The 23,215-nt window shown below is 43.6% G+C and overlaps 1 protein-coding gene across 12 annotated transcripts in view; it reads right to left on the bottom strand.

The window, feature by feature from the left end:
- The window catches only part of DMD (dystrophin), a 2,510,493-nt gene that overhangs the window by 1,672,435 nt on the left and 814,843 nt on the right, over window positions 1-23,215 (bottom strand). For all 12 annotated transcript variants that reach the window (XM_033949686.1, XM_033949693.1, XM_033949692.1 and 9 more), the window contains exons 3-4: window positions 9,139-9,231; window positions 1,020-1,097 (exon numbers count right to left, since the gene is read on the bottom strand). In XM_033949686.1, the coding sequence (XP_033805577.1) occupies window positions 1,020-1,097; window positions 9,139-9,231 (171 nt within the window). The remainder of the gene's footprint in view (window positions 1-1,019; window positions 1,098-9,138; window positions 9,232-23,215) is intronic.

Here is a 23,215-nt window from a genome sequence, read left to right as displayed (position 1 = left end):
ATTTCTGAGGCCATTTAGTTGGAAAATTAAAAATGTATAAAAAGCTATTTGCAAAAACTATAGAAGAATAATTTGAGTATACTGAGATGTAGAGTCTGCTTGAGTGGTATTCTACTCTTATTGTTTGTAGGACTATAAATTACGCCAGGTGTACACCTGGCACGGCCTCCGCGTGTGCGGATCGCCGGACTTGATGGACCGAAGGTCTGATCCGGAGATGGCAGTTCTTATGTTCTTATGGTACAGATTCTTCAAACTTTCAAGAACTACAAGAATGAGAGGGCATTCGGAAAAATTAAGAGAGGACAGATTCAGAACCAATGCTAGGAAGTTCTTCTTCACCCAAAGGGTAGCGGACACCTGGAATTTGCTTCCGGAGGGTGTGATAGGACAAAGTACGCTATTGGGTTTCAAGAAGGGATTAGATGATTTCCTGAAGGAAAAGGGGATAGAGGGATTTTTGATAGAGGATTACTATACAGGTCCTAGACCTGATGTGCTGCCGCGTGAGCGGACTGCTGGGCATTATGGACCTCTGGTTTGATCCAGCAGAGGCATTGCTTATGTGCTTAACCATGCCTACTTTCTGATAGGCGCCTTGAACTAGATGCCTACCTCAAAGTGGTAGGCAGCCTACCGTCCAATTATGTGCAATTAACATCAATTACGAGTTGTTACTTGCCAATCATTGGCTCAGATTAAGTCTTTTAAACAATTAAGTTAAGCACCTAGATCGGCTAAGCACGCCAAACTAAGTGCCTGACTTTAGGTGTCATTTATAGAACTGAGGCCTATGTGCATCACTTGAAGACATGTCATGACTCAACCAAGCTCTGCCTATGTACATGCCCCATATAGTGATGGACTATACTTTATAGAATAGCATCATGCATACAGTCACATGCAACTTCTAATTATACCTGTCTATGACACACCTAAGTGGTGCATACATTGACAGCACTATTTTCTACGGATACCGTCTGTTGAGAATTCTGGCTCCGCCCTGATGGGTAACTTACGTTATTCTTCTGCAGGATCTGAAGTGCTTTGTTCACATTGTTCAGAGCGTGAACTCGTGTGGAGCCTTTTTCCTTTGTCTGAAAGAAGAAAGAAAGAGTTTTCAAAATCATCAATCTATTGCACCTTCTCCATGAAATCAATGAAAGCCTAGAGCTCGAAGTAGAGTAGTTCTAATGTGTGGCCATAACCGAGGTGAGCTATGATGGATTTTGTAGTTCCTCATTCGAATTTGGGCACCTGGGGAGTGGGGTTGGGGACCACAGCCAAACAGCTGCAGAATAAAGAAGTTCCCCAGACATAGCCTTACTGTCGCTTGTAAGAAATTCTGTAGTTCAATAATATTGCAAAACACTTTGAACTTGACTTCTAAAGTAATTTCCCACAACACAACGAGCACCGGAAAAGTCCTGTTTGGGTTTTGGCCAGGTCAGCCAGAATTTATAAATAGACTCTTAATTCCGAACTCCTCTCAGCGTTCACTCCGATCCTCTAACCAAAACCTGCTTTCAATTCCCTCCCTTGAGAACCAATATCTTCTCTGTTACGGCCCCCTCGCTTTGGAATGTGGCTCCTAGCTACTTAAGAGAGATTACATCCCTAGATAAATTTAAATCCAGTTTAAAAACATTTCTTTTTAAAGATGCTTTTGCCATTGGATCATCCTTTTCAGGATGTTTTTAGCTGATGCTTTGGCCTTTCTGTTCGTTTTCCCCGTTATCTGTTCTTTATTATCCATATATTGTAGCTCCTCCCCATCGCCTCTCGTTCCAGTAAGTCATGTCTGTTCGTTTGTCTTTGTTTTATTGGCCATTGTCTTGTATTTTATAATTTTAAACTCTGTAAAACCACTTTGAATTACGATAAGGCGGTATATCAAAATTTTAATAAACTTGGTACTTTGGGTTTTGACTAGGGACCTGGATTGGCCACCATGAGAACGGGCTACTGGGCTTGATGGACCATTGGTCTGACCCAGTATGGCAACTCTTATATGAACCAAGTATAGGACAATCAAGCCATTGTGGCATCACTGATGAGGTTGGCTCTGAGGCACTGTGGAATGAGTCATCATGACATCACAATCTCAACTCTGGAATGTTGCTCTCATTGGGGTTCCAGAATCTCGTTATTCTTTAGGATTCTGAATGGAATGTTGCTACTCCTTGGGATTCTAGAATCTTGTTACTCTCTGAGATTCCAGAATCTTGTTGTTCTTTGGGATTCTGTATGGAATGTTGCTACTCTTTGGGTTTTGGCCAGGTACTAGGGACCTGGATTGGCCACCGTGAGAACAGGCTACTGGGCTTGATGGACCGTTGGTCTGACCCAGTAAGACTATTCTAATGTTCTTATAAAGGCATACAATTTCTAATCTTTAAAATATTAAAAAAAAATTATTGCATCCCTTTTAGGGACCCTTCTACTGACCCCCTCAGTTAACACAAAATTAATTAGTATTCAGTAGGGGGGGGGGGGGGGGTCCTGCTTATGGTTACTCGATGTTATGCAGTAGAAACTCGGACACATGGCTCTGCCCCATTCCGCCTCCAGCCCCGCCCTGTTCTGTCCCAATCCCCACAAAGTCACATTTTCTATGTCCTCCGGGCCACGTCTAGAAGGCCTCCGAGCATGCGCGGATGCATGTGGCATCATCCAGGCATGCTTAGAGGCCCTCCAGACGCGGCCAGAGGTCAGGGATTTCCAAAATCTGGACAAGCTACCAGGTTTTAGAGAGTCCTTCCAGGTACCCAGAAAGGCCTCTGAAAAGAGGACTTGTCTAGGTTTTCCCGTACATCTGGTAAACGTAGTCCTGTGTAGCAGACGGCAGGGGAGGAACAGCCAGTAAAAACAAAGAAGCGACAGAGCCTTAACCTCTTCAGCCTTTCCTCATACGAGAGGCGTCCCAGTCCCTTTAGACGTTCAAATTTCGCCAGATATGTTCTCCTTTTCGAGGACATGTCCTGGGTTTCCGGCCGGCTTTTCAAAACCCGGCACTTTGTCCGGATTTTGAAAAGCTATCCAAGTAGCTGCGACTTCGGGACGGTGCCTGCTCATGCACTGATGCACATCATCGCATCACACCAGTGCAAGTGGAGATGCCCTCCCGACAAGCAACCAGGTTGAGGGGGCGGGGATGGAGGAAGGGATGGGGGCAGGACGGGGCGTGATTCGCGTGGGTCTGGGGGCGGGGCCATGGGTCCAGATTTTCGTTCCCCAAAATCTGGTATCCCTAATTTTGTTTGCTTGAAAATTGTGGGCACAAGAAGAAATGACATGTTTTCTGTTATAGCTCCACAATTGTGGAATTCATTGCCACTCTATATCAGAAAAGAAAAAGATCTTATTTCCTTTAAAAAACGTCTAAAAACTTTCCTATTTAATGATGCTTTTAACAATTAAACTCCGAGACCTGTTATTTAATGCGGAAATCAATTTTTCCCTTCCTCTTGTTCTTTCCTCTTTTATGTTTTTTCTACCTGAGAGAATTGTAACTTTACCCCTCTTATCCTTCTATATCATGTCTGTCCTTAACCCACATGTATGATGAAATTTGTTAAGTGTTATAAGTATATTAATTTTTACTTGTGTTTTAAAAATGTTTGTCCTCTAAATTGTTGTTTTTTTAAAATGTTCATCGCTTAGAAAGTTTGTATAGGCGAGTCATCAAATGGTAATAAACTTAACTTAAACTTTTCTTTGAACCTTCTCTAATTCCACTATATCTTTTTTAAATATCTGAGCTGGATAAAAATGCACACTTTCTTCCCATCACAATTACTGCAACGCATGGGGTGATTTAATCCAAGGCATTTTCATGTCTTCTGTTGTTATACAGGCACAAAATCCTTTGTGAAAGTGGATATCCAGTATAAACACATCTATGTCGTGCATATTCATTCTTGATATTCTGATACTCATCTGGTTAAACGTGTCACCAGGACAAGGATAAGCAAACACTGTCGCCAACTCCCCTGTTAAAGGCCTGAGTCATTATATTGATTTTCTTGTTTTGCTTGGTACGGTGAAAAAACTCAGTGAACCAGGTCATGAGTGGGCAGCAGTGGCTCTGCAGGGATCACATTCTGAGAGAAGGAAAAGCTTTCCTAAAAAGCTGTAATAAAACTGACAAATTAGGTGGGGGAGAGAACACCTTCACTAGGCCGACATATAGTCTAGGGACCTAGGATCAAAAGCAGGATGGAGCGACTAGTGAAGGCCTGTCACAAAAGGGAGGGGGGGTTGCTCCCAGATCAGAAGAGGAGAGGGAGCAAAAGAGGAAGGAAGGAAGCAAGAGAAAGGGATGGAGGGGCAAGGAGAGAGGCGGGCCTTTTAAAAGGAAGGGGCAGCCATTTTCAACATCACTGCCTAATGCCGTATGCGATACACACTGAATGCACCGGTACAACTTCCCTCCCAGGTCCCCAAGGACCTTTTGAGCCGCTGAGATACTGTCCTGTAATGGACCTCTGCCCCGAAGCGTTCCACCGTGCACAACCGGCGAAGAAGAGAAGAGAAGGTACATTCTATGCTGACCATGTGGTTATTAAAAAAGGGAAGGTTAACAAGACTAAAAATGTTATAATGCCTCTTTTTCGCTCCATGGTGCAACCTCATCTGGAGTATTTCATTCAATTCTGGTCTCCTTATCTCAAGAAAGATATAATGGCGCTAGAAAAGGTTCAAAGAAGAGCGACCAAGATGGTAAAGGGGATGGAACTCCTCTCGTATGAGGAAAGACTAAAAATGTTAGGGCTCTTTAGCTTGGAAAAGAAACGGCTGAGGGCAGATATGATTGAAGTCTACAAAATCCTGAGTGGAGTAGAATAGGTACAAGTGGATCGATTTTTCACTCCATCAAAAATTACAAAGACAAGGGGACACTCAAAGTAACAGGGAAATACTTTTAAAACCAATAGGAGGTAATTTTTTTTCACTCAGAGAATAGTTAAGCTCTGGAACGCGTTGACAGAGGTTGTGGTAAGAGTGGATAGTGTAGCTGGTTTTAAGAAAGGTTTGGACAAATTCCTGGAGGAAAAGTCCATAGTCTGTTACTAAGACATGGGGGAAGCCTCTGCTTACCCTGGATCGGTAGCATGGAATGTTGCTACTCCTTGGGGTTTGGCCACGTATTAGGGACCTAGATTGGCCACTGTGAGAATGGGCTACTGGACTTGATGGACCATTGGTCTGACCCAGTAAGGCTTTTCTTATGCTCTTATGAAGACATGGTACCAAATAAGCTTAGTGGTGATTAGATGAGAACACTGATAATTGAGAAGCAAAGCAGTGCTGGACCCATGTCTATGGTCTGTGTCCCATATATTGCAAGACAAATCAGGATGGACTGGAGTTAGCTTTGATAGCAACTCTAGCAGTGGGTTCCTGGAAACAGCAAGGCCATATGTAGTATTACACCATATTTTATGAATTTGTCTTATTCGGCAGACTGGATGGACCCTATGGATCTTTATCTTATGTCATCTAGTATGTTACTTTGATAGATGATATCAAAATTTGCAATAGGGTAGACACCGATAACATGAGGAAGGACCTAGCAAAGCTTGAAGAATAGCCTAGAATTTGATAGCTAAGATTTAATGCTAACAAATGAGCTGCAAGAACCCGAAGAAATGGTACAGTTCAGGGGTGAATAAAAGAAGAGTGTGACTTGGTTGTGATGATCTTTTGGAGAGCCGACGGCTGTAAGAGTGAGTTGAAATAATAGCCTCCCCACTGCCTTGAAAAAGAGCACAAAACACGTTGGCTGAGGGGATTTCTAGCAATGGCTGAAAGTTAAGTTAAGTGAATAATTTATATTAAAAAAAATAAATATTTATTGAAATGAAAAGCATAATAATAATAATAATAGAAAGAGAAGTGCCTATAGGAAATATGAGGAAGTAACCCCTTTAGAACTATGTTGCTCAGAGGGTAATCTGATATCCTCTGGCACTGTGGTTAATATCCTTGGGACTGAATTACATGTTATTTTGGATAGATTAAAGACAATTGAGAAAATATAAGGATGGCTTAAGGTGGCCAAACAGGTGGTACAGACAACTGCAAAAGCTAGAAGGACCCCTGGGGGCAAAGGGAGAGGAATGGCCAGTAGGAAAGAGGAGGTATTGACTGGTGAGATCTCATTTAGAATATTGTGTACAATTCTGGAGGCAGCACCTTAAAAGAGATAGAAAAAGGATGTAGCCGGTTCTGAGTTAGGCTACCAAAATGGTTAGTGGTCTTTGTCATAAGGCACATGGAAACAGACTTAAAGATCTTCCTATGTATACTTTAGAGCAGTGGTTCTCAACCCTGTCCTGGGGGACCCCCAGCCGGTTGGGTTTTCAAGATATCTCTAATGAATATGCATAAGACGTATTTGCATGCCTGTCTCCTCCATTATATGCAAATCTCTCTCATGCATATTCATTAGGGATACCCTGAAAACCCAACTGGCTGGGGGTCCCCTAGGATAGGGTTGAGAACCACTGCTTTAGAGGAAAAGTGGGAGAGGGGAGATACAATAGAGATGTTTAAATACCTACATGGCGTAAATGCGCATGAGGCGAGTCTCTTTCATTTAAAAGGAAACGTTGTAATAAGGGGGCATAGGATGAAGGTAAAAATACTTTCCCATGGAAAGGGTAGTTAATGTGTGGAACAGCTTCCCAGTGGAAGTGGTGGAGACAAAAAAATACATCTCGGTTCAAGATAGCTTGGGACGGGTACGTTGGATCTCTAAGGGAGAGGAGGGGACAGTAGGTGGAATGGATAGGCCTTATGGTCTTTGCCTTCATTTTGCTAGGTTTCTTCAAGAATTGAGGCTACACTGCTCTGAAGAGGAATAAGTAGACAGAGGTGAAGGACACACAGGGTCACTTATTTAATCAGCAACGTTAAACTATCAAACAAGTCCGAGAAAGAATAAACTCATAGGTGGAGGACCTGAAGATTCCCAAGTCTACAATAATTCCCTCTCAAGCAATATTTCTTCTTAAGTCCAATTTAATGAAAGATGCACAACAAAAAAATTCTACCGTTCAGCGTCCACGTGCATAGAGGTGCAATTTTATAGAAGCATTTTCCCATGCATTCATTGGGCTCTAGATGCGGAAATCCCTTCCTAAAATTACTCACTTTCAACAGCTATTCCTGCACATAAACTAATGATTTTGGTATGCTAATAAACCTCTAACACTGCATGTAAAAGTATATGAGTGGAGGCTGCTCACAAGTAACTCTACCCAAACTGAGCAGAAGTATTCTATCAGCAAATTTGGAGAGCATAAAATGAACAAATATCTGGCTGAAGTCGCATAGAACCTAGGAAATGCAAGCTTAAGGAGTGCCAATTTTCAAAAGAGATTGTACATTTGGAAAATGCACTGCTACGTGCACAGAAAAAAAGGCTGTACATTTTCTGGGGCTGTGTATTTACGAAACGACATCCTTTTGACTAGGTGAAAGCTCAGCTGTGCACTTTGGGGACTTATACAAAGTCCTTTTACTTCACCCGTTATTTTTTTAAACCCTCTTCCGTTTCAGAGAGTGCGGGAGTCACTTTCATGGTTGCAAAAGTCTACAACAGTCTTCACATCCACTCGTTATCAGGGGGCAAATTCAGAGTTTGAGTCTATTAACTCAGCAACGAGATCATGGACGTGGACAAGGAGAGCATTATTACATTACTAGAGCGCAAAACTTTGCGGATCGATGCGGTTCACAAAAATAGAAAACTGGACATTCCCAGTGAACTACAAAGTAGACATCAATCAATTCAATTCTCTACAAATTTTACAACTAAGAGTGATTTAGAACATTAGAACATAAAATTTGCCACTGCTGGGTCAGACCAGTGGTCCATCGTGCCCAGTAGTCCGCTCACGCGGCAGCCCTTAGGTCACAGACCAGTGCCCTATTTGAGTCTAGCCTTACTTGCTTATGTTCTGTTCCAGTAGGAACTTATCCAACCTTTTCTTGAATCCCTGAAGGGTGTTTTCCCCTATAACAGCCTCCGGAAGAGCGTTCCAGATTTCTACCACTCTCTGGGTGAAGAAGAACTTCCTTACGTTTGTACAGAAACTTTTCCCTTCTAACTTTAGCAAGTGCCCTCTTGTTCTCTTCACCTCAGAGAGGATGAACAATCTCTCTTTCTTTACTAAGTCTATTCCCTTCATTATCTTGAATGTTTCGATCATGTCCCCTCTCAGTCTCCTCTTTTCAAGGGAGAAGAGGCCCAGTTTCTCTAGCCTCTCGTTGTACAACTCCTCCAGTCCCTTAACCATTTCTGTAATGTATATAAGAACATGACTTTCCAAATTAAGAACGTAACTCCTTATCCCAGATAGCTGCCTGAAAAGCAAATAGACGTTGCTGGAACTTCTTATACACGCAACCTCGAACTGGGGGGGGGGGGGAAAACAAGCAAAGCAGTATTACGTAATGGATGGTTTGATGTGAACAGGTACTCAGGCGCTTGACCGTGTAAGGTTTTATAACCGAGTGTTCCCAGTTTAAACATCACACGGGCCTCAAATGGGAACCAATGACGCTCCCTGTAGTAAAGCGTGATCTGATTTTTTTTAGATCAAAAATCAAACATACTGCGACATTCTGCATTCTTCGTAGTCTAAGTACATTTGTTATATATCCATCTTTGAGTACAGCATATTATTCCACGGTGATTCGGTGTTCAATTTGACAGTTCAAAAGTTAGACAAATATTTCTTTTTTCCTTTTATGTTAGCAGATAAGCCTGTAAATTATACTTAAAAGTCCTCGTAATAGTAAAACAAACGCCCATAACAAGGGGATAATAGCTGGAATATGAAACACATGATTAAGGAAACGGCTGAATCACCCCCGCATTTTACTTAGCTATTAATGGAGGCAGATGTGATACAAAACCAGCAGAAATCTTATGAAAATAATATATTTCTTTCAGTACCTTTTATAAATACCTAATTACTGTCTTCGGTATGGAAAGGCGAGTGAATAAATCTGCAATCCAAGTCCATTTAAGATAGCGCTTGTGGCTTTTTTTTTTTTTTTTGTCAATTTGTCAACTTCCCATCATTTGGCAATTACAGATATACAACAGAAAAGTGTATTACATACATGTTTCTGGCCCGTGAGGCCGTCAAGCAGGTCCAGCAGTTTTCTCCCATCGCAAAGGTCATTGAAAAGGTCTTCAATCTGTTGTTTCCCAAACTGAAATGAAATAATGAAATGATTTCCTTAATGGTTAAAATATTTGCGTACGTACGGAATTAGAGACAGGGAGATTAAGCCCTAATTTTTGCTTAGCAGACAAGAAAATGGTCACTGCAAGACACGTTAAAGCATTTTGCGGTAACTTCCGGATAATTCAGACTTAACGCACAAACAGTTAACACTCCCTACATAGGAGGCAGTATGGTTTATCATTTATTAATCTTGTTATAACGCTAGTTCATTTTACTGATCCAAGCGGTTTACAAAATACAGTAAAACCTTGGATTGCAAGTAACTTGGTTTGCAAGTGTTTTGCAAAACAAGCAAACCGTTTTATGAAATTTTAACTTGATATACAAGCAAGGTCTTGCAATACAGTCTACACGCGTCACATCATCCCAACTGAGCCGATGGGTCTTCTCTCTCTGACGCTGCGGGAGTGTAGTGACTGTTCTAAATGAGCAAAGTCTTACAATACAAGTACGCATAGTATTTTGTATTAAAGTTTTGAGATTGTGGAACGAATCATCTGAGTTTCCATTATTTCTTATGGGGAAATTCGCTTTGGATTACAAGCATGCTTCTGGAACTAATTATGCTCGTAAACCAAAGTTTTACTGTACATTCAAATAAAAAAGAACTCCCACACAAACAGCAAGCATGCAAGATAACATTCATCCTAAATTTAAAAAATAATGTCATATTAAGATGTCCTAGGACTGCTAACTGAAGACCCCCAAATCATTTAAGACATGAGCAATTTCAGATTGATTCAGATTTTGTCCAAAGGCTTCTTTAAAATAAAAAAAAGAAAAAGTTTTAAACATCATTTTAACATAATTTTAAAAGATTTAAAATTTGCCTCTAATCTTAACTCTCGCGACAAATGATTCCATAAGTTTGGAGCTGCAAAATAGAAGGTTTTATTTCGTGTAGACTCTCTCACCTAGCTCTATGAACTAGGAAGGTCTTGATGGTGAATAAGGAATTTGAAAAGAATGCAAATAATCAGGCTGTAAAGAGTAGAAGACACCATGGGCAAGAATGAAAGCTTTAAATCGAATTCTATAGTAAACAGATCGATATTGCAAATACAGAGGTGTGACCCTATCAATTTTTTTCTTAAAGCCTAAAACTTTTATTGCAGTGTTCTGTATAGTTTGTAATCTTTTCAGATTCCTCTTTGATGTTCCCAAGTAACCTGTACAATGTTGCAATAATCTAGTTTTGGGATTATTAAAGCATGAAGGGTATGTAGCTATTTCTCCTGAAATAATCCTCTTATAGTCCTCAAAGCTCTTAATGAATAAAAATCCTTTTTTAATGACTCTGACACTTGTTTTTCAAAGGTCAGCTGGTAATCAACCCAAATTCCAAGATATCATAAGAACATAAGAAGTTGCCTCCACTGGGTCAGACCAGAGGTCCATCACGCCCAGCGGTCCGCTCCCGCGATGGCCCGTCAGGCCTATGACCTGTGAAGTAGTCCCTGACTATTCCTATAACCTACCTCTACTTCTATCTGTACCCCTCAATCCCCTCATCCTTTAGGAATCTATCTAAACTTCCTTGAACCCCTGTAGCGTGCTCTGGCCTATCACAACCTCCGGAAGTGCATTCCATGTGTCCACCACCCTCTAGGTAAAAAAGAACTTCCTCGCATTTGTTCTAAACCTGTCCCCTCTCAATTTCTCCGAGTGACCCCTTGTACTTGTGGTTCCCCACAGTCTGAAGAATCTGTCCCTGTCCACCTTCTCTATGCCCTTCAGGATTTTGAAGGTTTCTATCATGTCTCCTCTAAGTCTCCGCTTTTCCAGGGAGAATAGCCCCAGCATTTCCAACCTGTCAGCGTATGAAAAGTTTTCTATACCTTTTATCAGTTTAGTCGCTCTTCTCTGGACTTCCTCAAGTACTGCCATGTCCATCTTGAGGTACGGCGAGCAGTACTGGACACAATACTCCAGATGTGGGCGCACCATTGCACGATACAGCGGCAGGATGACTTCCTTCGTCCTGGTCGTGATACCCTTTTTAATGATACTCAACATTCTGTTCGCTTTCTTTGAGGCTGTTGCACACTGTGCTGATGCTTTCAATGTTGTGTCCACCATCACCCAGGTCTCTTTCAAGGTTGCTTATCCCTAGCAATGATCCCCCCATTTTGTAGCTGAACATCGGGTTCTTTCTCCCTACATGCATGACCTTGCATTTCTCTATGTTAAAGCTCATTTGCCACTTTTTTTGCTCACTCTTCCAGTCTCGTTAGGTCCCTTTGCAGGTCTTCGCAGTCTTCCGCGGTTCTAACCCTGCTGCAGAGTTTGGTATCATCCGCAAATTTAATAACCTCACATTTTGTTCCCGCCTCCAGGTCGTTAATAAATATATTGAACAGGAGCGGTCCCAGCACCAACCCCTGTGGAACTTTGCTTGTGACCCATTGCCAGTCTGAGTAATGGCCCTTTACTCCAATCCTCTGTTTCCTGCCTGCCAGCCAGTGTTTGATCCATCGGTGGACATCCCCTTACACCCTGTGGTTCCACAGCTTCTTAAGCAGCCGTTCGTGGGGCATCTTGTCGAAGGCTTTTTGGAAGTCAAGGTAAATGATGTCTATGGATTCCCCTTTATCCATCTGGCTGTTTATTCCCTCAAAGAAGTACAGTAAGTTCGTGAGGCACGACCTTCCCTTGCAGAAGCCGTGCTGGCTCGCCTTCAGTTGTCCATTGTTTTCTATGTGTTCGCAGATGCTGTCCTTAACCAGTGCTTCCATCATCGGAAGCTTTTTACTAACGGAATTGTTTTCCACAAAATTTCAACTTCCAAATTGGGCTGTGATCCATTGAGTAATTGCAACAAATACTTTCTTCACAGGATTCAAATCTAGGTGAAATGGATCAATTTTAGCAACTAACAAGTAGAGAATGACACGGTGACAAAATTCATCACCGTTCCCGTCCCCGCGGATAACCGCGGGAAACCATCTCATGTCATTCTTTAAGGAGAGAGGGAAGAATCAGAGTATGAATGGCCACAACCACTGACCCGCAAGGTTTGCTTTGAAGAATGCTGGTGTAGAAGGACTGAGGTTGAAACAGACACTACAGAATGACAGTCTCTGGTATCCAGAGCAGATATTGTGATGTCATAATGCCTCATTCCACCAGTGCCTAAGAGCCAATCACATCAGTGATGTCACAATGGCTTCATTATCCTTGGCTCACATAAGAATCAGAGTATGAATGGCCACAACCACTGACCCTCAAGCTTTGCTTTGAAGAATGCTGGTGTAGAAGGACTGAGGTTGAGATAGACACTGAAGAATGACAGTCTCTGGTATCCAGAGCAGATATTGTGATGTCATAATGCCTCATTCCACCAGTGCCTAAGAGCCAATCACATCAGTGATGTCACAATGGCTTCATTATCCTTGGCTCCCATAAGAATCAGAGTATGAATGGCCACAACCACTGACCCTCAAGCTTTGCTTTGAAGAATGCTGGTGTAGAAGGACTGAGGTTGAAACAGACACTACAGAATGACAGTCTCTGGTATCCAGAGAAGATATTGTGATGTCATAATGCCTCATTCCACCAGTGCCTAAGAGCCAATCACATCAGTGATGTCACAATGGCTTCATTATCCTTGGCTCCCATAAGAATCAGAGTATGAATGGCCACAACCACTGACCCTCAAGCTTTGCTTTGAAGAATGCTGGTGTAGAAGGACTGAGGTTGAGATAGACACTGAAGAATGATAGTCTCTGGTATCCAGAGCAGATATTGTGATGTCATAATGCCTCATTCCACCAATGCCTAAGAGCCAATCACATCAGTGATGTCACAATGGCTTCATTATCCTTGGCTCACATAAGAATCAACCACTGATCCGCAAGCTTTGCTTTGAAGAATGCTGGTGTAGAAGGACCGAGGTTGAAATAGACACTAGAAAATGACATGGGATTATTTCCCGCGGTTATCCGCGGGGACGGGAACGGTGATGAATTTTGTCACCGTGTCATTCTCTACTAACAAGATATCATCACCATAGCAATATACTCTAAAACCCATCTCCTGACCCAATTGTATAAACGGTGCCTAAAAGTTAGGCGCTGAGAAGAGCGTTGCTAAGCGCGATTCAATAAAAGTTAGGCGCATTTTATAAGAACATAAGAGGAGCCTTACTGGGTCAGACCAATGGTCCATCGAGCCCAGTAGCTCATTCTCACGGTGACCAATCCTGGCCAAAACCTAAGGAGTAGTGACATTCCATATAGAATCTCAAAGAATAGCAAGATTCCGGAATCCCAGAGAGTGACAAGATTCTAGAATCCCAAAGAGTAGCAACATTCCATTCAGAATCTCAAAGAATAGCAAGATTCCGGAATCCCAGAGAGTGACAAGATTCTAGAATCCCAAAGAGTAGCAACATTCCATTCAGAATCTCAAAGAATAGCAAGATTCCGGAATCCCAGAGAGGAACAAGATTCTAGAACCCCAAAGAGTAGCAACATTCCATGCTACCAATCCAGGGCAAGCAGTGTGTTTAATCTTTCAAGATCATGAAGGGCATGGAGAAGGTAGACAAGGATAGATTCTTCAAACAACGGGGAACCACAAACACAAGAGGGCACTCGGAGAAACTCGAAGTGGACAAGTTTAAAGCCAATGCCAGGAGGTTATTCTTCACACAGAGGGTTTTGGACACATGGAACACGCTCCCGGAGGAAGTGGTCGGGCAGAGTACGCTACGGGGATTCAAAGAGGGATTGGATGGATTCCCGAAGGATAGGGGGATTGAGGGATACAGATAGGGGTAGATATCAGCATGGAAAGAGTATAGATAAAAACAAGGGGGCTATAGGGCTAAATAATGATAACCTGACAGGTCATGGACCTGATGGGCCGCCGCGGGTGTGGACTGCTGGGCGCGATGGACCTTTGGTCTGACCCAGCGGAGGCAAATTCTTATGTTCTTATGATATTCCTTTTTCTATCTAAAAGATTAATGCTGTTCATACTGATGTGTTACCTTTTACTGCGGGGGAATGCTCATGTTTGCTAAAACTCTTCAGTTACTAGGCTCACTCTAGCAGGAGGAGAGTAGTGGTGGGTTCAGTAGTCCTGACACATGTGCTCAAGCCAACCCTTGGATGATGGGTTGATGAGAAAATCAGTGGGGTGTGGGTGGTAATGGGAGGCGGGAAGAAGGTTGGGGTTAGGTTTTTGGGAATACTCTGAGCTACATGGGAGTTGCTTGTTTTCCTTCTTATCATACAGTGTTGTTACAAGGAGTTAAATATATTCAGTTAATGTGAAAGGATTGAATCATCTCATTAAAAGGAAAAATGATTTGGGATTCTTGGAAAAGCAAAAAGGGGGACGTCTACTGTTACAGGAAAGGCATCCTTCATGGGTACGTTGCAACACATATCTATTCTAACTGAGGATCTAAGTACATGGTCACAGCAGACCTTCCTTAAATTAAACAAGCAGAAGACGAAGGCGCAATACCTCGTCAGGTGAGAAGCTCATGATTAATAAAACGTCAAAAGTATGAGGAGCAATTATAGATCCCAATCTCACCAGATTTACCTCATTGTTCAAAAGATTTTTCTTCAGGCTGAGGCAGTTGAGGACGATAAGATCAGTCCTGAGCCCGCCTAGTTTTCGGACAGTGACTCAAGCAGTTCTAAGATTATTGCAACTCTTTATATTACAACAAAGGACTTCAGAGGTTTCAGCACCTCCAGAACACAGTGGCTAGACTGATTTTCCGTAAGGCCCGATTTGAGAGGGCCAGTCCGCCACTGATAGAACTACACTGGCTGCCAGTCACGTATAGAATTCAATTTAAAATTTCATGTATGGTTCACAGTGCTCTATATGAAGAAGGCTCGACTGGGATAGCTTCAGCCATCCAAGTTTCACACTCCTTCTATAACTCAAGAATGACTCAACGCTAAAAATGACCTCTTCCCTCTTCACGTCAAGTTCAGAGGAAATCACTCTTCGAATCCACGTTCGAGTTTCAAAGCCCCAAAGTTTGGAACTGCCTGCCAACCTGCTTGCGTCAGACGTCCTCCTATCTTCAGTTTAGGAAGGTGCTAAAAATGCATCTGTTTTCATTAGAGTCTTGCTAGGGACTCATAACGTCTATGTTGCTAACCTTATTAATCTTATGTAAGCCGCAATAATTCCCAGTTGATATTTGCGGGGTATAAGAAACAATATGGCATCTCCCCCCCCCCTGAGATTCCAGGGGGGAATCTCAGGGGGGGGGAGACGGGTACAGCAATGTTACTTTTCTACAGAGAATGCAAAGAAATATGGGGTGGCTATCTTGTTAACTAAATCCACTCCACTGCAGTTGACTAACTTTCATATTGACACCATGAGCCATTAGATTCTTTTAGATGTTTTAAAAGGAGACCATATTTAACATCTGTGCCTTTTTCCAGGCTATACAGACTCGGATAATGGAGCTGGCAGTGTCGAACCTAACTAAAGCGGGCAACTTCAATGTAGTCCTAGATCCTCTATTAGACAAACTCACAAATGGATATTGCACTTAATACACAAAGGAGGACTCAGAGGTATATGGAGAGTATTACACCCTAAGGGTCAGGGATTGACCTTTTGTTCACAAGATCATCATTTGTTTTCTAGAACAAGTGTTTTCTAACCCCCAACCAGCTAGTTTGCAATGCAACTGGAGTGTGGATATACTTTCAAGCTGACATTGAACACTTTTTTTCTCTCTCTCTCTTATAAAGAGCATAACAACTGCCATACTGGGACAGACCGAAGGTCCATCAAGCACAGTATCCTGTTTCCAACAGTGGCCAACCCAGGTCCCAAATACCTGGCAGAAACCCAAAGAGTAGCAACATTCCAGAGATGAGACTGTGATGTCATAATGCCTCATTCAACCAATGCCAAAGAGCCAACCTCAATGATGTCACAATGGCTCGACTGTCCTATTCTGGGCTCATATGAGTTACCAGACTGGGACAGACCGAAGGTCCATCAAGCCCTGTATTCTGTTTCCAACAGTGGCCAACCCAGGTCCCAAGTACTTAGCTAGATCTTAATGAATTTGCATGAGAGAGATTTGCATATGATGGAGGAGACAGGCATGCATATTCATTAGGGATATCCTGAAAATCCAACTGGCTCGTTCGAGAACCACTGAGTTTGTGCATCCACATTACTTGTGCATTTACTGGTTAATGCAAGATTACAATGCGAGCGCTTACCACCTACAAAATAGGTATCTATCTGTGCATACTCACGCAGTAATTTTTTTAAAATGATCATGTGCTAATGGCCAAAAGGAGGAAGAAATGAGGTATAATGAAGCCAAGTGAACGCGCTTCAGGAGGTTGTGATAGGCCGGAGCACATTACAGGGCTTCAAAGAAGGTTTGGATAGGTTCCTAGAGGATAAAGGGATTGAGGGGTACAGATAGGCGTAGAGGTAGGTCAGGGACCACTGCTCAGGCAATAGGCCTGATGGGCCGCCGCGGGAGAGGACCGCTGGGCGAGACGGACCTCTGGTCTGCCTCAGCGGAGGCAATTTCTTATGTTCTTAAATACGCCAGGAGAACATTGTACTGGAACGACTCGACACGGCCGTGTTTCGGTGATGACGCCTGCATCAGGAGATGATCTGCCTCCAACTCCTCACAGCCTCGAGGAAGTCCAGGTCTTTCCCAGCGACTCCACCAAACCAGTCCAAACTTTCTTCCTCGCTGTGTGCGGTTACTGCCGCCCTATCACACAGTATGTGTGCGCGTCGACTGCCTCAGCTGCTCCGCCTTCTAAGTTGTACTCAAAAGAGCCATCTTCACCACTTAAGCAAACAGCACGAACACATGATCCATCAATTTAAAAAAAAAATGGAAAATCAGCCCCCACACTTCCACGGTTAAAACAGCCTTGGCGTTCTGCGTAAGGGTGTGTGAACGCCATTTTCCTGCAGCTTAGTAACAAAGCCCCTGAACGAATGCAGCCCTGGAATAAAAAGCTGTCCTTGAGTAACCGGCTTCCGTTTTATTGCTGTCAGTAATATACTGTGTTAATATAACCCAGCAAGACCTGAAACCTTGACTCTTACTAGCATTTCTTTTTTTTAAATTATTTATAGCAAGTTGGTAAAACTGAGCAAACAACCTAACTTGTGTGTCGAGACAAGAAATACACATTTTATAACACTTCCCTGCAGCGAGGATGCGTACCCCGGCACGGTTAATTATCTCTTGTTTATTAAAGCTAGCTTTGCACAGCTGTCGCAGGTCAGTGCTGCCGGATGGCATCTCTCCGTTATTCTATTAAACCAGGGACTGAAGGAGATGCTGGCACTGTGTGTTGTTCTTTTTTCCGGGAAGTGAAGGTGGTCTGCGCTGAAAGGGTGCAATGGTTAAAGCTACAGCCTCAGCACCCTGAGGTTGTGGGTTCAATCCCTGTGACTCTGGGAAAGTCACTTAATCCCCCCCCCCACACACCCATTGCTCTGGGTACATTAGATAGAGTATGAGCCCCCTGGGACAGATAGGGAAAAATGCTTGAGTACCTGAATAAATTCATGTAAACCGTTCTGAGCTCCCCTGGGAGAACGGTAGAGAAAATTGAATAAGTGAAAAGTGTCTGTCTCTGGTAACCAGAGCTGATCCTGTGATGTCACAATGCCTCATTCTACCAATAAGAGCCAACCTCAGCAGTGATGTCACAATGGCTTCATTGTCCTAGACTTGGCTCACTTTTGCTACATTTTGATTTCTAGAGTGGTTCAGTGGTTAAAGCTACAGCCTCAGCGCCCTGAGGTTGTGGGTTCAAATCCCATGCTGCTCCTTGTGTCCCTGGGCAAGTCACTTAATCCCCCCCTATTGCCCCAGGTACATTACATAGAGTAAATAAAATACATAAATAAAATAAGATGCGACACATGAAGGGAAATTCTATAAGATATACCTACATTTAGACGTTAATGGCACGCATCTTTGGCGCCAGTAATTGCTGCTACTGGTGTAAGTGCTAAAATGACCACTTAAGTCCCTTACGCCCAATTCTATAAATGGCACATAGGGCCAGATTCTCTACATGGTGCAGCGATGATCTTATGTCAATCGTGCAATGGCATCATTTAGAGCAGTGTGTTATCTACTTTTTAAGGTGTAGCCACGGCTGGAGGGCACCCAGAAATGTGCAGCCGCCAATGTGATGACATCACGTGCATGTGATCTGTTCTAGAATGTTGCCCGAGTAAGACCTGGGCTTCAGTGTCTCTCTCTTATCTTTTAAGTTTTTAGCTTTATTTTGTTTCTTTCATCTACCTTATTCATAGTTTTACAGGGTTCTGTACTTTTTTCTTTTAATTTTCTCTGGGGCGAGTCAGAAAACATCTTGGATAGGAGGAGTTTGACAGTTATAGAATCACAGTTTCAAGTTTACTGAGATTTTGATTTAAACGCAATATCAAATATTTTCAATGCGTATAACAAAAATAAATTCGGGGAAATAAATAAAACCATTTGAACAATAAACATACAAACATATCCATAATGGTCGACTAACCTAAAGGCCTGGAACGGTTCATTCTCAGCAGAAGCCCTTCCTATCTGCGTGTGGTGACTGGAGATCGCCGCGGGGAGATCGTTGCTGGAGGCGGGACCAGTGGAGGCGTGGTTGATCGCTGCTGGTGGTTGCCTAGGATGGGGGCGGCGTCTGCTCTCTCACTGGGGAGGAGCTGGTGGTGTCTCCGGATCCGTGGAGTGGGACCGTGCCGTGGACTCCTCCTCCCGGTTGTCCGACGGAGGCAGAGTGCTGTATTCTTCGGGAGCTGCCCATGAGCATCCGGCGCTGGATTGTTCTATCTCTGTGCATCTTCTGCCTGGAAGCGATGAGTCGGGGCTGCAGCAGCTGGAAAGCCCGAGCTGATATCTGTTCCGTCTGGACTTTTGCCGTTAGGATTATTTAAAATATGCTGAGGCAACAGAGCAGGAAATTGGACTTCTGCCAGACTTCTTTGATTTTGTTTTTCAGTTTTTTCTTCCAGTTTATGAATTATTTTAAATTTTATTCCATTGTTTTTATCCCTAGTCTTTTTATTTTATTAACTGAATTCTATTGTTTAACGGTTCCTCCCATCTATTCCTTTTTACATATTACTTTAATTCATTTCAATATCATTTACATAGATGCTGCTCCTATCTATGAAATATTCTACATACTTCTCTCCTCTCCACTCCTTCCTGCCCTCCATATTCCTCCCTACCCTCTTCTAACCCCTTCCTTTGTCATGTCGCCTAGAGCGACACACAAATGGAAGAAATAAAATTAATAAATAAAATCTGCACAGGCGCAGATGTACTCCGGCTGCGGCCCTAAGACTCCTGTTTCTATCTTTCAATTCTCAGTCCATAAAAGGACGTTACCTCCTATCCCATGACTTTCTAATTTTCTCTGAAGTCTTTCGTGAGGTACTTTGTCAAATGCCTTTTGAAAATCCAAATACACAATATCAACCGGTTCACCTTTATCCACACGTTCAAAGAAATGCAGTAGATTGGTGAGGCAAGATTTCCCTTGACTAAATCTCTGTTGGCATTCTCTAATTAATTCCCAGATCACCTCTGGAACTCTTTTTAAAAATTGGCGTCACTTTGGCCACCCTCCAGTCTTCTGGTACTTTGCTGGATTTTAAAGAAAAATTACAAAGGGGACATGATCGAAATGTTCAAGATACTGAAGGGAATAGACCTAGTAGATAAAGAAAGACTGTTCACCCTCTCCAAGGTAGGGAGAACGAGAGGGCACTCTCTAAAGTTGAAAGGGGATAGATTCCGTACAAACGTAAGGAAGTTCTTCTTCACTCAGAGCGAGGTAGAAAGTTGGAACGCTCTTCCGGAGTCTGTTATAGGGGAAAACACCCTCCAGGGATTCAAGACACAGTTGGACAGAGGAAATCAGAGCATGGGAAGGCCGCGAAACAGCGTCTTTAGTGTGATGCGGTCGCTGCTGGAGCCAGGCGGTTTGACGGTCGTTCGCGGTGGGAGAGTCAGTGGGGTCGGCTGCATGACGGCGATAGTGGCGGGGGGGGGAGAGGGTTCTACTGCACAGGGGGATGGCAGGCAGGTAGGCTGGCTTTGGAGGGTGGGGGTGGGACAAAGTATGGAAGACAGTGAGGCGGAGCAGGGAAGAGGTGCTGCTGGACTGGGGGAGCAAGGAAGGGATGCTTCTGGACCAGGGGAGCAGGGAAGAGGTGCTGCTGGACAGGGAGAGCAAGGAAGAGGGACAGGGGGAGCAGGGAAGAGGTGCTGCTGCACAGGGAAGTGGGGTGGGGAGGAAAATGCTGCTGGTGAGAAAAGGGGGATGGAGCTGAAAGGGAAAAGATGGGAGAAGGGGGCTAGGGGGTAAAAATGGGTTTGGAGCTGGAGCTGGGGCTGAAAATAGGGGACATGTAAGGGAAGGAGGCTTTACTAGCACCCGTTAATGTAACAGGCTGAAACACTAGTGAATTTACAATGCATGAAAATATTGAATAGACTGTCATTTACTATGCTACTGAATTAACCTCCGAGTCTTTCTCCAACTGTGAGCTTTTTACTTCAAATAGTGTAAATTTTATTATATAATAGTAAATCGGTGACGGGAATAATAATTCTTTACAGAAAATGTTTCTAGGGTGCCCTGACAATTTTCACTGGCTTGTTTCCTGTGCCAGTCATACCATACAGAAACTGTCAGACCACAAACAACACGGTGCCATGTCAGACATTTCTCATCTAATAGGAACCCATTAGGAAATTCAGAAACATATCAACTGTTTTGCATTCCGCCCGGGTTTTTGAGTTTCACTGCTTTCCACAACGTGTGCGTAATGGGAGCCATTCTCTGAAGTGATATGTAAACAGGTATTAATTTACACCTGCTACGACAAGGCTTGACAGTCGCATCTCCCCTTGTTCCTGAGCACAAGACGTGTGGCTCCAGTTTATTATTCTGTGAAAACCATAATTATTGCAAGGTTTCAACACTAGACAGAGTCTCAAAAGGACACACGCACGCTGCAGCAGTCTCTCCGGATATCTACCCCAGCTGAGACGGAGTCTGTTTTTCCTGCTCTGTACAATATGGCTGTTCAAATCAACTAGGTTCCTCTCAGGCCTCCAGTTTTCTTTATTTTATTAGACCAAACAGCACCTCAGAGAGAAAAAGAAATATCGTCCATTGTACTCAAGCCTCAGGCTTGATTAGAAGTAATTCCCAAGCACACTTTGAGAGGTTGCCCTTACATGTTACATCTGAAGAGCTCCAAATGCAACACAGCAAATGACCAGGTGGCCCATCTAGTTTGCCAAGAAAGGCGGCCAGGGTTGTAACTACGACTTTGGTGTGGGTTACCCCCTCCTCCAGGTCTTTAGGGTTGCATTGGACACCCAGTGCAGTCTACCCACTCTTTGTTTTGATTTTATAGCCTTTAAAAGAGTGAAAGTTATTTGTGTTGCACTCAGTGGCGTTGCGAGGGTGAGAGGCGACCCTCCCCCGCCTGCTGCGCACACCCCCTTCCCTTCCCCAATACCTCTAGTCAAAGTTGTTGCTTGCGGCGGTCAACAACGAGCTCCTCGTGACCCTGCCGGCTCTCCCTCTGACATCACTTCCTATGCGCGGCACTCGGAAGTGTCATCGGTGGGAGAACCGATGGGGTCGCAAAGAGTATGTTGTTGACCACCGCAAACAACAACATGGGGGAAGGGAAGAGGGGGCGGAACTTCCTGTTTGTGACAACAGGAAGTTGCAACATAGGGAAGGCTCAGGGCTAGTGTGGGCAGCCGGTATGAGTTGCTGTCTACCTGCTAGAGTAGAACTAAAGGACTTAAAAGGTATCAGATTAGGGTTACCAAACTTGGAGTCTCACAAACCCGGATGCATGGCCCCGTCCCATTCCTCTCCCATCCCCGCTTTGTTCTATCTCCAGCCCCTCCCAGTTCTGACAAGTCCCACCCCATTCTGCTCCAGTCCCGCCCCCTCAAAGCCTCATCTTCTTCCCCGAGCTCCAGCCACATCTGGAGGGCCTAGAGCAGGGGTGTCCAATGTTGGTCCTTGAGGGTCGCAATCCAGTCGGGTTTTTAGGATTTCCCCAATGAATATGCATTGAAAGCAGTGCATGCACATAGATCCCATGCATATTCATTGGGGAAATCCTGAAAACCCGACTGGATTGCGGCCCTCGAGGACCGACATTGGACACCCCTGGCCTAGAGCACGCACAGATGTGTTTGGCATAATCCACGCTTGCTACAAGGTCCTCCAGATGCGGCCAGAGCTCATCGGAGCTTTCCAAAACCCGGACAAAGTGCCAGCTTTTGGAACGTCCATTCGGGAAAGAGGACATGTCTAGGTTTCCCCAGACATCTGGTAACTCTATACCAGATGTTGGGGGATTGGAGTTAAGAGACACCTGATCACCTGGAGGGGGATGGGGCGAAGAGGATGAAATGCTTGATGAGGGTGTTTGGCTACACCCCTAGGTTAGCACCGAACTGAAAACCAGATATTTTGGGAGCATTCCGAGTGCGGAGTCAGCACTTGGCCAGATAAGCCCTGCTATTTTAACTGCTAAACCTAGCTTTGAATATTGCAACTAATCAGCTATATTATACTGACCATCAATATTCAATGGAGATAACCAGTTAAACACTATTTAAGTGGTCAGCAGCCACTGTTGACTGGTTCAGTAGTTCTAAATATCGGGGGAAGTAAGTTTTTAGGTGTTCCTGAGGGACTCACAATACAAAATAAGGGTGTTAAGGTGGGATTTGAACCTGTGTCTCTTTACGTGAAGGCTCCCTTCAGATCTGCTGGGATGTCTGTGTGATTTCTTTTTGTGTGTGTTTCTCTGGGACTTTTATTTTTTTAATAGTATGTAAAGAAATACATACTGAGCACAGAAACATCCGGACATTATTGATTTTCAAAAAAAAAATA

This window comes from Geotrypetes seraphini, chromosome 6 (genome assembly GCF_902459505.1).
Source record: "Geotrypetes seraphini chromosome 6, aGeoSer1.1, whole genome shotgun sequence".
Classification (NCBI taxonomy): domain Eukaryota; kingdom Metazoa; phylum Chordata; class Amphibia; order Gymnophiona; family Dermophiidae; genus Geotrypetes; species Geotrypetes seraphini.
The sequence above is the reverse complement of the archived record's forward strand: the minus strand, read 5'-3'. Positions and strand labels throughout refer to the sequence as shown.